Source organism: Myxocyprinus asiaticus, chromosome 43 (assembly GCF_019703515.2).
Source record: "Myxocyprinus asiaticus isolate MX2 ecotype Aquarium Trade chromosome 43, UBuf_Myxa_2, whole genome shotgun sequence".
NCBI classification, from domain to species: Eukaryota; Metazoa; Chordata; class Actinopteri; order Cypriniformes; family Catostomidae; genus Myxocyprinus; species Myxocyprinus asiaticus.
The window spans coordinates 35,776,207-35,793,220 of record NC_059386.1 but is presented as its reverse complement, the minus strand read 5'-3'; the positions used below and the strand labels follow the sequence as shown (position 1 = coordinate 35,793,220).

The following is a 17,014-nucleotide window of genomic DNA, read 5'->3' as shown; positions in this document are numbered from 1 at the left end:
TCTCCACATGACATACTTCCGACAAAGCTTGGCAAGACCATGTGACGTATTTCCACTCAAAATACCCCCCCCAATCTGGGCAGGGTGTGGTCTCCGCGGTGTCTTCCCCTTGGGAGGGACATCCCCCTGACGTAGACCTGGTGGCCCCAGTCGGTTAACAAATTTCACTCTTTTTTTGGGGAGAGAAACAAAAAAAGAGAGGATTAGAGGCCATGACTTGGCTAGCCTGTCTCTGTCTTCTGGGCAGTCGACTTGTCCCCAAAGGGCAGTTCGACACTCATAAAAGCATTGGGGGTGGTTACGTGTCGGCCTGGTGCACTGGCTACGAGGCACACAGTGGTCTACCTGTCACACACCACCAGTTCACGTAACAGTTCAGCCAGTTGTGGTGTTTCGTATAGGGACCCCTAGTGTCACTACATCAACACAATGTCGAGTGAGTGACAGATAGGGAACGTCCTGGTTACTTGCGTAACCTACGTTCCCTGATGGAGGGAATGAGATTCTATGTCCCTCCTGCCACAACACTGGACTACCCGCTGAAATGGCCGGGACCTTGTCTCGGCTCCTCAGCACAAAACCTGAATGAGTGGTTGCATACCAGCTCCTTTTATACCCATATGTTCGGGGGAGTGGTATGCAAATACCACTTGCCAATCTTCATTGGCCTTTTTTCAAAGACCAGAGGTGTTTCGGGCTCCCAAGAGTGACCCCTAGTGTCATTGCATCGACACAACGTCTCATTCCCTCCATCAGGAAATAGAGGTTACACAAGTAACCAGGACGTTTTGTGCAAGCTGTTGAGTTGAATGGCAGTTTTGTGACCGGATGAGCAGTATTTTATATCTGTATCGGTGTTTTCTCATGTATTCTCAGTAATCGCGATGCATGAATGAGTCCAACATATCATCTCCGTGTGATCCTTTGAGAGAGACCAGAGAGAAAGAACCAAAGGGGGTTACATATGAAATGAAATACAAACCTTTATTGTTTTGCAGTGGTGATGACCCACCATCACATACACTACAACAGTCAAGTAACTAAAGCTGGCTATGTAAAGATTTTCTCAATACACAAGATAATAGCCATGATAATATAAGCCAAACATGACACAAAACACATCCTTTATTTAAATCCTCAGACAATTCTAAAAAGAGATTTTCTCATTTTTCCCAAGCCACAGCATGATAACTATGAAAAAAAAATAAAAATAAAAAAAAATAAATAAAAAAAAACAGCATGAAAGCAGCCTATTATAAAACCAAAAAACCCATTAACAGATGAATACAGTAATTTGGTAATCAAATTTAGCTGTGCTCTATTACTGTCACAGATTACTGATGAAACACATTTAGCTAGTTAATTAGAAACCTAAACAGATAGAAGAACTGTCACAAATTCTCTAAGAAGCTTGGAACATCCTATCTGCCAACATCCAAGAAAAACTGTGTCCAGGTGTATCTAGAATAATTGATGCTGTTTAAAAGGCAAAGGTGGTCACACCAAATATTGATTTAGCTTTTTTTTTTTTTATGTTTACTGGACTTTGTATGACATTAAGTGATAAATGAAATCTATTTATGTCATTACTTTTGAAGACATCCTCACTATGCAACATTTTTCACAAGTGCCTAAAACTTTGCACAGTACTGTATATGAAAGTGTAATATTGTGAAATATGTAAATGAATGAATTTTACACTTACATAGCACTTTTCTGACACTATACTCAAAGTACTGCAGATATGTTGCAATTACTGTATGTACAGTACAGATAACTTTTTATATCAGTGAAAACCATTAACATGCATATTGTGTTTTACATATATAGCCATATGTGAAATTTCTCCTTGGAAAATGTTGTAACAAAGATATTTATGCAAAAACTAAGCCAATTCTGTGTCCCAAACGTCATAAATAATGCCTTAGGAGTGCACTTCGAAGGGAGAACAATTGTGACAATCACGCTGGAAGATCATTTCAAACTGAGTTTCCACTTTGAGCACCACAACTTCAATCTTCTCAAAGCTCTCAGAGTGGATGATGAAGTATTTGAAAGCAATAGGTCATAGGGGTGATAAGTCTGAATAGAGCACACCTCAGCTGTGGCGAAATCAGTGATGTCGACACAAGCTGTAGTTCCAACCACACAACTTTGTGACACAGTTTGCGAATGTTCGTTGGACTATGTTGGTAACGATGGAACTTGCGACCATAGTTGTCTAATGATACCTATTTGGGGGTAGCTATTGAAAGCAATAGTTCATAGGGGTGATAAGTCTGAATAGAACACACCTCAGCTGTGGCGAAATCAGTGATGTCGACACCACAAACTAACAAGGAACTATGTTTATAACCACAGGTGGAGAACTGTAGTTCCAACCACACAACTTTGTGATGCAGTTTGCGAATGTTCGTTGGACTATGTTTGAAACGATGGAACTTGCGACCATAGTTGTCTAACGATAGTTTTGGGAAACGCACCCCTGAATGATAATATTGTGTTGAATTCTTTGATCGTAGTAAATGTGACTATGACTGTGATAGTTTAAACTTATAACATCTCAGAGTATCATAATGCATTCTAGTGTTTATGTTTCAGAGTTTGGCTGTGAGAGGAAATAAGATGAGGAAATGTATTTCTACAGACTCATATTGTGACCACATCTGCAGAATTTCTTCATGGGGAATCAGTATTTAGAGGTCTTCCTGTCAGTTCTTGGATCAGTATCACTTGAGCGGCCAACAAGCTAAGTAAATGGTAACGTAAATGTCCGAGATATTTGACATCTTCATAAATTATATTTGATTATCTGACTCAGTAAAGAAATTTATGTACAAATTCTATGAATGTATGAATGGAAAATGCAAGATGTATATATACATGATTATGTTGTTTAAAGGTAGGATACATAAATATGACTCATGATGTGACATTTGACAAGTAATGTGATATTAAAAGGATAAACAGGACGCTTTGGACGGCATCAGCTCAATCACAGCGATGGAGAAAGATTACTTCTCAGTGATTTCTCAGATCTTCTACTATCTGACATTTCTGCTCGGAGTTCCAGGAAATGTCTTTGTTGTGTACATCGCTGGAATGAAGATGAAGAGGACCGTTAATACGATATGGTTCCTTAATCTAGCGATTGCAGACCTCCTGTGCTGCTTTTCCACACTGTGCAATATAATACTGTACTTTATTGATCACTGGCCATTTGGATCTGTCATGTGCAAGATTCTCCCATTGGTTATACATGTCAACATGTTTGCCAGTGTCTTCACCTTGAGTTTGATTAGTCTGGATCGGTTTACACAGGTGATCACACCAGTTTGGGCTAAAAATCATCGCAGTCTGTTGCTTGCACGACTGTCCTGTGTAGTGGCCTGGGTCCTGGCTATAGCTCTTAATGTGCCCTTTGTGATATTAAGAAGAACCTTTATATATAATAACAAAACATACTGCATAGCTTTTGGTCATAATGACTTTGAAACATTTGGAAAGTTATGTGTTATTAGCTTTGTGTTTGGTTTTTTGATTCCTCTCATATGCATCACGACATGTTATGGATTCATCGCACGAAAGTTAGGCAGGAGTCGTTTTCACTCTGGACGAGCGTTTCGCATCATGTCAGCTGTTATTGTGGCCTTTTTTCTGTGTTGGCTGCCGTACCACACTGTGTTGTTGGTCCGGATGTTTGGTGTGAATCAAAGTATCATGGTGGCCCGGAGGCTTATCCCATTGGTCGTCTCTTTGGCGTATTTCAACAGCTGTCTGAATCCAGTTCTGTATTTTTTCATAGGGCAGGATATTAAGGAGAAGTTTAAACTTTCAATAAAGTTAAAACATGTTTTTGAAAGAGCTTTCTCTGAGGAGGGGACACAAATACCACAATCCACCGAGGCACAACAAATGCAATCATTGTAGTTTGAAAAGTAACTAATTTATTCAGTCTTTTCTGAATAATAAACCTTTCGTCAGAATAACTTTAGCCAAATCCTCTTCTACACAATTTTCTTTAAGAAAAATTATTTTGCCATATTTTTTTCTTTTCAAAACTATCACATATCGCAATCTGAAATGTCTGATGTGTAAAATGAACTGATGTAAAATGATAAAACATAACAGGTAGTGTATTCTAGAACTTTTAGGAAGTGTGTCTGGTGTCCTGTGCATTTCATTTAGATTTATTTAAAGTATCAGTAAGTAATTTTTCAAGTTTATATTAAAAATATATCCTTCAGGTAACAACTGCATGTAACCATGGTGTAAAATATACTGTGTAGCAACATTTGCAATGTAACGTGGAGAATATAGAGAAGGAATTTGCCCAAAACTTTTTTATTTTTTTTTTATTATTATATTTTATTTGATAAAGAATTGTTTATGTCTGTTGAATTGAAATAAACTGGTTCATGGAAGTGTGTGTGTTCCTTCATGCTAAAATGGGTCATTCTACAAAATTCATAAAACTTTTTTTTTGTTTGTTTGTTTGTGGACTGACCCCAGTACTGTGTCTCTGACTTCTCATTGATGTATAAGCTGGTTTTGATTAAATGTCACATTACATTCTCTTTCAAGAAGCACAGTTTAAATTAGAATCATGCTTGTTTAATTATTAAAAAAAATTAATGAAAAGGTTACTCAGTATTATTGTTTCCTGCTAATGTGATATTTCTCTAAAATATACAGATGAAAATGATTCAGGGGGGAAATATAGAGAAACAAATCGATGTGACCAGGTTGCAGCAAATCTGACTAAACAGTCCTAATATACAGTATGTCATATGCTCTTGTGAATAATAGATTCAAGATCCACGAATCAATGTCAAGTCGACTCTGGCCATCTTCTGCTGAACTCTAGTTAGGGTATATCTATTATACAAGGAAAAATTTCACACGGGTGGAAAATATAATAGACAGTTCACTTATCCTACCTTGATAAACCATACACACTTATTTCTGCATATATTCAGTGTTTATAAACTTACATCAGTTCTTAACCATCTTTCTGACTGACTTTAAACTGATAGTGTGTGTGTGTGTGAGAGAGAGAGAGAAAGAGAGAGAGAGAGAGAATTTCCAACAGCATTTTTATTAAAACATTATCTTAACTTATTTTCTTGTATTGGCTTTTGAAAGCCAATATAAGATCTTGACACCATTTCTGTTCTATTTTGTTCCTCCTAGCTCCACAATTAGGAGCATAAATATTTAAAAATACCATTACAGTATTCTCAAATCTAGCCTTAATCTTCAAGAATCATCCTTTTACAGTTTCATCAACTTCATAGGATATTGGAATTACATTCTTGGAAAATAAAATAGCAACATCTCCACTAATGGAGCATTTATGACTTAAAATGACTTGACCGTTCCACTCTCTCTTCCAATCCACCTAATTTCTAATGTCACTGTGTTTCTTGAACAAACATGACATCAACAGACTTTTGACTTCTGAATTCAAACAACATCATCCTTTTTTGAACATCTCCAGCTCCATTTAAATTAAGAGTTCCAGTTTTATACTGATTCATTTTGTTATTCAGATTTGAAAACAATCCAAAGAAAAAAAGAACAAAAATCACATCAACAAATTACCTAAAGTTAAATAATTAAACTGTGACATCCCTGTCTTTATTAGAGGTTTGCTTTTTGAGCTTATTTACAAATTTCTGTAAATGATAGACCCCAAGTTCAGAAAAGGACCCTTATTTCATGAAAAATCTAGTGTCTTTCACAAACTGTGCACAGTCAAGAAATAATCTTCAACACATACTCCCTTTAGCCCCTTTGTTCCCAGCTGTCAGAATGCGTTCCCCCTGCTATAATGGACAAATTTAGGGATAGCAGGCTACAAATCACAGGACTTATCTGTTGTGGGGAAACAAGTCAGCAGTATGCATTTGACACATGAACGAGCTCTCCTTCTTATTGAACACAGGGGGAACAGTATCTGACAGTTACATTCCCAGCTGTCAGAATGCATTCCCCCTGCTATAATGGGGGTGTTTTTAAGGCAAAAATAAAACCTAAAAACTTTTTTTTATTTTTATTTTTTTAATCTACAACTAAAGTGGACAACAGAGCTCTCTTGTGGCCAAATCACGCAATTGCATTTCTAAAAAAAAATAAAAAAAATAAAAAAAAAATAAAAGAACAGTGGCATATTTAGCCTATAAAACCACAGTTATGTTAGTGAGCAGGCATTTACTCCACAAGTCTACAATATTCAAAATGAAAACTCTCACAAATATAATATTATTTATTGATAGAAATAACAGTAGGTGGTTGTGTTCATAAAGACATAAAAAATATAACAAACATAGGTTCTTGTTACCCCTTTTCCAAAATATATCTAGACAGTTATGAATTTTGCCTTTCACTTCTAGTGACACACGAGGGGACCGGGTTTTGGACCATTGCTACTCTCCCTTCCGGGACAGCTACAAATCCCTCCCCCACCCACCATTTGGCAAATCGGACCACTCTTCCATTCTGCTTCTGCCCGCTTACAGGCAGAAACTGAAACAGGAAGCACCCACCCTCAGAACGATCCAGTGCTGGTCGGACCAATCAGACTCTATGCTACAAGACTGTTTTGATCACATGGACTGGGAGATGTTCCGGTCCGCCTCTGATGATGACATCAGATAATTTATCAGATAACAATACATTTCCTTTGTGTGTTTCATCAGAAAGTGCGTAGAGGACATCGTTCCGACCAGAACAATACGGATCTATCCGAACCAGAAACCTTGGATTAATAGTGATGTTCGCACAGCACTTGATGCGCGGACCTCCGCTCTTTATTCCGGGAACACAGAGGAGCATAAACAAGCCAGTTATGTCCTCCGAAAATCAGAACAGCAAAACGTCAGTACAGGAACAAGATTGAAGGACAGTTTAACACCACCAACTTTAGAAGCTTGTGGCAGGGAATTAACATCATCACAGACTTTGAAGGGAATAAAAACTCCGCCGTGAACACTGCTGCCTCTCTCCCGGATGAACTAAATACTCTTTATGCTCATTTTGAGGGAAATAACACCGCCCTCGCGGAGAGAGCTCTCGTGGCTGAAGCTACAGAGGTTAGTTCACTCTCCATCTCTGTAGTGGATGTAACCTGATCCTTCCGACGGGTGAATATCCGCAAAGCCGTGGGTCCAGACGGCATTCCGGGCCGCATCATCAGAGTGTGCGCGAACCAACTGGCTGGTGATTTTACTGACATTTTCAAACTTTCCCTCTCTTTGTCTGTAGTCCTCACATGCTTTAAAACATCCACCATTGTGCCTGTACCAAAACAATCCAAAATCACTTGCTTAAATGACTGGCTTTGAGAGACTAATCAGAGATTACATCTGCTCTGTGCTGCCTCCCTCATTAGACCCATTGCAGTTTGCTTACCTCAACAACCGCTCCACTGATGATGCCATTGCATCTACAATACACACTTCTCTCCCACCTGGAAAAAAGAACACTTATGTGAGAATGTTGTTTGTAGACTACAGCTCAGCATTCAACACCATAGTGCCCTCCAAGCTTGATGTGAAACTCTGGGCTCTGGGCTTAAACAGCTCGCTGTGCAGCTGGATCCTGGACTTCCTGTCAAGCAGAAGCCAGGTGGTTAGAATGGGCAGCAACATCTCCTCATCACTGACCCTCAACACTGGAGCCCTGCAGGGCTGTGTTCTCAGCCCACTCCTGTATTCCCTGTACACACATGACTGTGTGGCAACACACAGCTCCAATGCCATCATTAAGTTTTCTGATGATACAACGGTGGTAGGTCTGATCACTGACAATGATGAAACAGCCTACAGAGAGGAGGTGCACACTCTGACACACTGGTGTCAGGAGCACAACCTCTCCCTCAACATCAGTAAGACAAAGGAGCTTGTGGTGGACTTCAGGAGAAGAGATAAAGAACACAGTCCCATCACCATCAATGGAGCACCAGTGGAGAGAGTCAGCAGCTTCAAGTTCCTGGGTGTCCACATCACTGAGGAACTAACATGGTCCATCCACACTGAAGCCATTGTGAAGAAGGCTCATCAGCGCCTCTTCTTCCTGAGACAGCTGAGGAAGTTTGGAATGAACCGACACATCCTCACACGGTTCTACACCTGCACTGTAGAGAGCATCCTGACTGGCTGCATCTCCGTCTGGTACGGCAATAGCACCGCCCACAACCGCAAAGCACTGCAAAGGGTGGTGCGAACTGCCAGACACATCATCGGAGGTGAGCTTCCCTCCCTCCAGGAAATATATACCAGGTGGTGTGTGAAAAAAGCTCGGAGGATCATCAGAGACTCCAGCCACCCAAGCCATGGGCTGTTCTCACTGCCACCATCAGGCAGGCAGTATCGCAGCATCAGGACCCGCTCCAGCCGACTTCATGATAGCTTCTTCCCCCAAGCAATCAGACTTTTGAACTCCCACGATCAAAATACATCAGCACTGCACTTTATTATTCTTACTCTTATATCTCACACTGGACTGTCATAAATTATATTATTATTATATTATATTCTCTCTTAACAACACACTGGCAACTTACTATCAACTGACAGCCTGAATGTCAATACAGTACAATACAACCTACTGTACATTCTATATATACTATATATACTTTTTTATTGTATAATGTGTATTCTATATTGTGTGTATTGTATACTGTACATTGTATGTTATTATTTGTATATTGTGTTGTGTGTAATTATGTGTACATTAGATTTTAAATTGTGTTGTAAATCTGATTTTTATTGTAAATTGGTATATGTCTCATCACTATCATGTTTACTACGTTGCTCAGAACTGCACCCAAGAATTTCACACACTATTGCACTTGTGTATATGGTTGTGTGACAATAAAAGTGATTTGATTTTGATTTGATTTAATACAACATTCTACAGATAAAGCTCATTAAAAAAGTTTTGAGCCTTAGCGCGCTCCATAGAACCTCAGTGGTATGAGCACAGCATCTTGGGGTCGAGCTTTTTGGGAACATGCACTTCCCTCGTCGTTTGGACGGTGGCGGGGCTAGGGGGAAACAGACTTCGACACAACAGCAGACACCACTTCCTCATTTCTCACAGCACACCACCTCATCTCTATCATTATGTTCTGTATTTTTATTTACTTTGTCTGTGCAGACACGAATAAGACACCCAATGCACTTCATCATGGTGTCAGATGTTGCAAAGACAACATAATCAAATCCATCTACTTTAAACTTGAAGACCAGGTCAAGTTCATCCTTGCCATTCTTATGAGTCATAAAAACGTCATGGTTACTGGTGTAACCTCCATTCCCTGATGGAGGGAACGAGATGTTGGTGTCGATGTAGTGACACTAGGGGTCACTCTTGGGAGCCCGAGACACCTCTGGTCTTTGATAAAAGGCCAATGAAAATTGGCGAGTGGTATTTGCATGCCACTCCCCCGGACATACGGGTATAAAAGGAGCTGGTATTTAACCACTCATTCAGGTTTTATGCTGAGGAGCCGATATAAGGTCCGGCCATTTCAGCGGGTAGTTCAGCGTTGTGGCAGGAGGGACACAACCTCTCGTTCCCTCCATCAGGGAACGGAGGTTACACCAGTAACCATAACGTTCCCTATCTGTCACTCACTTGACGTTGGTGTCGATGTAGTGACACTAGGGGTCCCTATACAAAACGCCACAAGGCTGAAATGTGTTACGTGAACTGGCGGTGTGTGGTGGGCAGACTTGCTGTGTGCCTCATAGCCAGCACACCAGGTTGACACGTAACCTCCCCCGACACAGTTATGAGTGTCGAACGGCCCTTTTGGGGACAAGTTGGCTACCCAAAGATAGAGACAGGCTTAACCCAGTCGTGGCCTCTTTTTCCCTTCTCTTTTTCCACTCCCTAAAAAAGAAGGGGGATTATCCAACTGGGCCGCCAGGTCTAGTCGGGGGGTGTCCCTCCGAAGGGGAAGACACTGCGGAGACCACACCTCGCCCAAAGAGGGGGGGGATATTTAAGTGGAAGAATACATCACATGGTCTTTCCAACCATGTGGAGAGCCTTCAAGGTAGATCCTGCCCAATGGGGGAGGAGTTACTACAAACATGGAGACTGGGGCAGAGAGGCTCTGCCCAAGGTAGACACAGTTTGCCAGCAGGAAAACGAAATAACGGAAGATATAAATCACATGGGGTTAGCCTTACAGGGAACCGCCACATGCAGAGCACCTACCCCAGAACAGGGCTCTTAGTTAGCGCGTGTACTGGGCCGGTAGAGAGTCTCTCCGAAAACTCGACTGCCACAGGGCTCGGAGGAAGTCAACCAGGGAACAAAGTCTGTGAACACTACTGGGAATTAATGGTGCACGTCTTCAGCTCCAAGGGAGGTGGAAGGCACTATGTGCAAGCGATACACCCGGCCAGCTATCCCGGGCTTTTCCACTTGTGTTGCGTGTCACTACCTGGGACAAAACCGGTTCCACCCGGAGGTTGTAGAACCTTGCACAGGGGTTAGGTGTTGCCCAGCCCGCTGCTCAGCAAATGTCTGTTAGAGAGGCACCCCTGGCCAGGGTCCATGGAGCCGTTACACCCCTGTTAGAATGGGCTGGTTGCCCTACCGGGGACGGCATGTCCTAGGCAACATATGCCATAGTTATGGCGTCAATGAGCCAGTGGGTGATCCTCTGCTTGGAGACAGTGCTTCCTTTCCACTGTGCACCAAAAGCAGACAAAGAGCTGCTCAGAGATTCTAAAGCTTTGCGTGCGATCCAAATAGATGCGTAAAGCGCGCACCGGACACAGTGACGACAGGGCTGGGTCTGCCTCCTCCTGGGGCAGTGCTTGCAGGTTCACCACCTAGTCCCTAAAGGGGTGGTGGGAACCTTGGGCACATAGCCCGGTCAGGGTCTCAGGATCACGTGAGAGTAACCTGGACCGAACTCCAGGCACGTTTCGCTGACAGAGAACGCTTGCAGGTCACCTACCCTCTTGATGGAAGTTAGCGCAGTCAGGAGGGCAGTCTTCAAGGAGAGTGCCTTAAGCTCGGCTGACTGCAAAGGCTCAAAGGGGGCTCTCTGTAGACCCTGAAGAACTACAGAGGTCCGATGAGGGAACGAGGCATGGTCTGGAGGGATTCAGCCTCCTGGTGCCTCTTAGGAACCTGATGATCAGGTCGTGCTTCCCTAAGGACTTACCGTCGACTGCGTCGTGGTGTGCTGCAATGGCAGCAATGTACACCTTCAAGGTGGAAGGGGACAGCCTCCCTTCCAACCTCTCTTGCAGGAAGGAAAGCACTGATCCGACTGCACATCTCTGGTGGTCTTCTCGATAGGAAGAACACCACTTAGCGAACAGACGCCACTTAAAGGCATACAGGCGCCTCGTAGAGGGGGCCCTAGCCTGAGTGATCGTGTCTACCACCGCAGGTGGGAGACAGCTTAGGTCTTCCACGTCTGCTCCAGACATGGAGATTCTGGGCCAGACATGGAGATTCCAGAGGTCTGGGCGCGGGTGCCAAATGGTGCCCCTTCCCTGAGAAAGAAGGTCCTTCCTCAGGGGAATTTGCCATGGGGGAGCTGTCGCGAGGAGCATGAGGTCCAAGCACCATGTCTGGGTGGGCCAGTAGGGTGCTACCAGGACGACCTGCTCCTCATCCTCCCTGACCTTGCACAGGGTCTGTGCAAGCAAGCTCACTGGGGAAAACGCATATTTGCGAATGCCAGGGGGCCAGCTGTGTGCCAGCACGTCTATGCCGAGGGGGGCCTCGGTCAGGGCATACCAGAGTGGGCAGTGGGGAGGATTCTTGGGAGTTGAACAGGTGCACCTGTGCCGGTCAAATCGACTCCAAATCAGCTGGACCACCTGAAGGTGGAGTCTCCACTCTCCCCTGAGGGTAACCTGTTGTGACAGCACGTCCGCTGTAGTGTTGAGGTTGACCGGGATGTGAGTGGCTTGCAGCGACTTGAAGTGCTGCTGACTCCAGAGGAGGAGATGGCGGGCGAGTTGTGACATACAACAAGAGCGCAAACCACCTTGGCAGTTGACATATGCTACCGTTGTCATGTTGTCTGTCTGAACTAACACGTGCTTGCCCTGGATCAACGGCCGAAACCTCTGCAGGGCGAGCAGAATTGCCAACAACTCGAGGCAGTTGATGTGCCAATGCAGTCGCAGACCCATCCAGAGGCCGGCGGCTGCGTGCCCATTGCAAACAGTGCACCAGCCCGTTTTGGAGGCATCTGTCGTGACCATGACGTGCCTGGGGACCAGTTCTAGAGGAATACCTGCCCGTAGGAACGAGAGGTCGGTCCAAGGGCTGAAAAGACGGTGACAGACCAATGTAATGGCCACGCGGTGTGTCCCGTGGCGCCACGGCCGTCTCGGGACTCGAGTCTGGAGCCAGTGCTGAAGCGGCTTCATATGCATCAACCCGAGCGGGGTGGCCACCACCGAGGATGCCATATGCCCCAGGAGCCTCTGAAAAAGTTTCAGTGGTCCGCTGTTCCCTGTTTGAATGCCTTGAAACAGGCCAGCACCGACTGGGCACGCTCGTTCGTAAGGCGTGCCGTCAAGGAGAATGAGTCCAACTCCGAACCGAGAAAAGAGATGCTCTGAACCGGGAGGAGCTTGCTCTTTTCCCAGTTGACCCGAAGCCCTAGTCGGCTGAGGTGTGAGAGCACCAGGTCCCTGTGTGCGCACAACATGTCTCGAGAGTGAGCTAGGATTAGCCAGTCGTCGAGATAGCTGAGAACGCGAATGCTCACCTCCCTTAACGGGGCAAGGGCAGCCTCTGCGACCTTCGTAAAGACGCGAGGAGACAGGGACAGGCCGAAAGGGAGGACTTTATACTGATACGCCTGACCGTCGAACGAGAACTGCAGGAAGGGTCTGTGTCGAGGAAGGATCGAGGCGTGGAAGTACGCATCCTTCAGGTCTACTGCCGCGAACCAATCTTGATGCCTGACCCTCGCCAGAATGCGTTTTTGTGCCAGCATCTTGAACGGCAGTCTGTGTAAAGCCTATTTCAGTACTCGCAGGTCCAAGATTGGCCTCAACCCACCGCCTTTTTTCGGTACGATGAAGTAGGGGCTGAAAAACCCCTTCTTCATCTCGGCTGGAGGGACAGGTTCTATCGCGCCCTTCCGTAGGAGGGTAGTGATCTCCTTGCAAGGTAGCAGCGTTTTCATCTTTCACCAAGGTGAAGTGGACACCGCTGAACCTGGGCGGATGCCCGGCGAAGTGAATCGTGCAGCCGAGTCGGACGGTCCGGACCAGCCCTCGTGATGGATTGGAAAGTGCAAGCCATGCATCCAAGTTCCGTGCAAGGGGGACCAAAGGGACAACGTCATCGGACGTAACGGCAGGTGGGGCTTCGCGGCGGGGTGGAGCTCCCGCCCTAAGGACATTGAAGCACTTACCTGGCTCCTTGTGACCACCCCCGGAACAGCCTGGGACTGGGGAGGAAGAGGTCTGTCCTCGTGACCCGTGGAGATTGTCACATTGGGGGCGGATTTGTGCCACAGCTGGGCGCTCAGGGGCGGGAGACCGCCGCTGGAGCACCAAACCTGCCAAATAGAGTGGTGGACGGTGGTCGTGATGACGGCCGTACACACCGGATACGTGACCCAGGGAACAAGGAAACCACTCTTGCTGAGCTCTTGAGTACTGCAGCCACTTGGGCATGCAGCGCAATTAAATGCAAAAGGTAACAAAAAGATGGAGATCTGCTTACCAGCTCCAGAGCAGCAGGTTTCATTGTCCCTGGGTCGCCTGTCTCAAGGGCACTTTGAAGCCTTTCATGGGTTCTGGGCGGCCGCGAGACGGGTGGTGTCTGCTTCCTGCGGTGGGCTCCACACCGGGGCCGGGCCGAAGGGGCGGGCTGCAGCGGAGCCGGTGCAGTCACCGCAGGGGGACGCCCTTGGCGATGAGTTCCTTTAGTTCCTTGTGCAGTTCCTTTAGCGCCTTGGTGGACTTGCAGGAGAGCCATGGTGTGCAGGGCGGAGGCGGCTTGTCCAGCGACACCGTAGGCCTTGGCCCTCAGAGATGACGTAAACCTACAGGCCTTGGATAGGGGCTTTGGGCACCAGCGCCAGGTAGCGGCGCTCTGTGGGCATAGGTGCACCGCGAGTGCCTTTATCCACTGGGGGATTGCCATATAGCCCTTGGCCGCCCCACCATCAAGGGTAGTGAGGGTGGGGAAGCTGAAAAGATCGGGACCGGGGAGTAAAAAGTGCCTCCCGCAACCTTGACAGCTCTTCATGCACTTCCGGGAAGAAAGAAACGGGGGCGGGGCGTGGCTTTGACTGGCGCTGCAAGCCCAGGAACCAATCACCGAGCCGCTCGCGGCTGCCTGGGAAGGCATGCCGTCATCTCCGCGTCAGCCTGTGGCTGGGCAATGGACCCCAAAGGGAGGAGCCCAGCTGAGGCTTCCGACTGGTGAGCCTGCTCTCTGATGCTGTGCTCGAGAGCTCATCACTTTTGCGGGCTCCGAATAAGAGGTCGAACTCGCCGTGAGACGAGCCGGCGGACTCACCCGGAAGCCCGATCGGGGCAGATACCCGGTGGAGGCGGTCCCATTGGGGTCCCCAAATCGCCCCCAGTGCTAGCCATGCTGGCCTCACACCCGTGGGTAAAAGGACCGAAGCGGGAGCCTCTGGGGTGGCTCGCTTTTTTACGAAGGCGAGCCGCGACCGCAATGTTGCCATGGACATATTCTCGCAATGAGAACATGACCATCCACAAATGCTGTCTCCGTGTGAGCAGTGCCCAGACACGAAAGACAGTGATCGTGACCGTTAGAAGGTGAGAGATAACGAGCGCAACCAGGAATAACACACAATTGGAAAAGCATCTTTAAAAAGACACGTCTTTAAAAAGACGTTCCGTGTGTGCGCTCTTTTAGAGAAATATATACTCTTTTAGAGGGGAAAAATGCTCTTTCAGAAAAAAAACTCTCTAGTTTTTCTGCCGAAGTGCCCAGGGGCATTCTCTGCAGTGCACCAGTGCAGAGGAGGGAGAAGCCGCTGAAATGCGCTGTCAGATCCAGCAGAGGTGAATGAACAATAGTATTCAGCTCAATGAGCATGACCGTTCGGCTCCGAAGAAAAAATCTGAATGAGTGGTTGCATACCAGCTCCTTTTATACCCGTATGTCCGGGGGAGTGGCATGCAAATACCACTCATCAATTTTCATTGGCCTTTTATCAAAGACCAGAGGTGTCTCGGGCTCCCAAGAGTGACCCCTAGTGTCACTACATCGACACCAACGTCGAGAGAGTGACAGATAGGGAACATGTCCCTAAAAGAGATTAGATGTTTCACTAGTGGCGAATTGCAACTGAGAGGAATCTTTTTAATGGGGGAGACCAACTTTCCATAATGTGACAATTCCTTAGCAATTAGCTCGTCCTTCACAAAAGGAGGTACATTGGAAAGAACTATTTTCTTAGAGGGTGTACTTAAAGGAAGTACTGGTGTAAGTGAACCTTTTATTACAACACCTTTTGCCTTCTCAAAAGTGCTAAGAAACAGCACAATTGCATTGTTCATTCGAGATGCAGATATGATATTCTCATGACTCACAACATCACCTACAGCCAAATAAACATCCTCTATACTGATATTAAGTCCTCTGCACTTCAATAACTGTCTGGTTTTGTTCAGCTACGAAATCAGACATCAGAAGACTACAAAGGACAGTTCGGACTGCTAAGAGGATTATTGGTTGCCCCCTCCCCCCCTTCAAGAACTATACACTTCCAGAGTGAGGAGAAAGGCTGGATAAATCACTCTGGACCCCACTCACCCTACCCATTACCTTTTTGAACTGTTGCCTTCTGGCTGACGCTTCAGAGCTCTGAGCACCAGAACCGTCAGGCACAGGAACAGTTTTTTCCCTCAGGCTATCCATCTCATGAACAGTTAAAACTGCCCCACTGAGCAATAATTAATGTGCAATACACAGTTTAGACTTTCTTATATTTATCCAACACATCCAGCCTCTTCTGCCATTACATTCCCTTGCACTGTACCTAACCGATTTTTATTTAGATTTGAATTACGTATGTGTATGTGTGTGTGTATGTATGTATGTATATGTATGTATATATATTCATATATGTGTATATGTGTATATATGTGTGTATGTATGTATATGTTTATGTGTATTTAAGTGTGTGTATATATATGTATGAATGTATATGTATGTATATATATTCATATATGTGTATATTAGTATATATGTGTATATGTATGTGTGTATGTGTATGTCTATTGTGTATTCTATATATACTTTTTTCTTTTCAACATTTATCTATTTTTATTCAATTTTAATTATTTTTTAAAAGTCTTGTTGCTGTTTTTGTATTGTTGTACACCGGAAGCTCCTGTCACCAAGACAAATTCCTTGTATGTGTAAGCATACTTGGCAATAAAGCTCATTCTGATTCTGATTCTGATTCTGATTCTATCTTCACTCCGTGACGTCTGTTAACTGTTCAAAGCCCATTATGTTTGGACTCGTCATGCTTCCCAGCCTAACGCTGTCAGCAGACTTTCCAAACGATCTAACTAAATAACTCAAAAAACGTACAATAAGAACAAAGTAAAAGAAAGTTTGAAAAAATAGAGCAATCTTACCAGCCACAGACGGCTATCACTGGCACTCACACTCACCATGCTCAACAGATGCTCACGCATGCGCACAGAGAGAGAGATAGAGAAAGACAGAATGTTTTTTTTTTTTTTTTTGCATTTTAAAAAGACTTTTATTACAATTGATTCTTCAATTATAACATTCCAAAATAAACACACACATAACTTTGTATTTTCTGGTCATACTGTATATATTGTCATTTTAGCTTTGAATAAAACAAAATTTAACAGCTGACATTCCCTCTGTTGTCTCTGTATATACTTAAAACCAAAAATACAAATTTGCATTGAAAAACAGTTTGTGTAAGACATCAAACAAAGTCTACAACAGTACATAAAAGCATGAAAGACAGTCTCTCTCTGAG

The 17,014-nt window shown here is 44.9% G+C and overlaps 1 protein-coding gene across 3 annotated transcripts in view; it reads left to right on the top strand.

Moving 5' to 3' along the window:
• Window positions 1-17,014, top strand: part of LOC127433969 (C3a anaphylatoxin chemotactic receptor-like) — a 118,532-nt gene that overhangs the window by 34,139 nt on the left and 67,379 nt on the right. Inside the window, exons 1-2 of one of the 3 annotated variants that reach the window (XR_007895961.1) lie at window positions 2,266-2,760; window positions 2,962-4,247. Coding sequence is in view for 1 of the 3 variants with exons in the window: in XM_051686373.1 (XP_051542333.1) it covers window positions 2,758-2,760; window positions 2,962-3,930 (972 nt within the window). In the remaining 2 variants the exon portion in view is untranslated. Of the gene's footprint in view, window positions 1-2,265; window positions 2,761-2,902; window positions 4,433-17,014 lie in introns of those variants that run through there. The other 2 variants (XM_051686373.1, XR_007895962.1) reach the window with 2 other exon arrangements.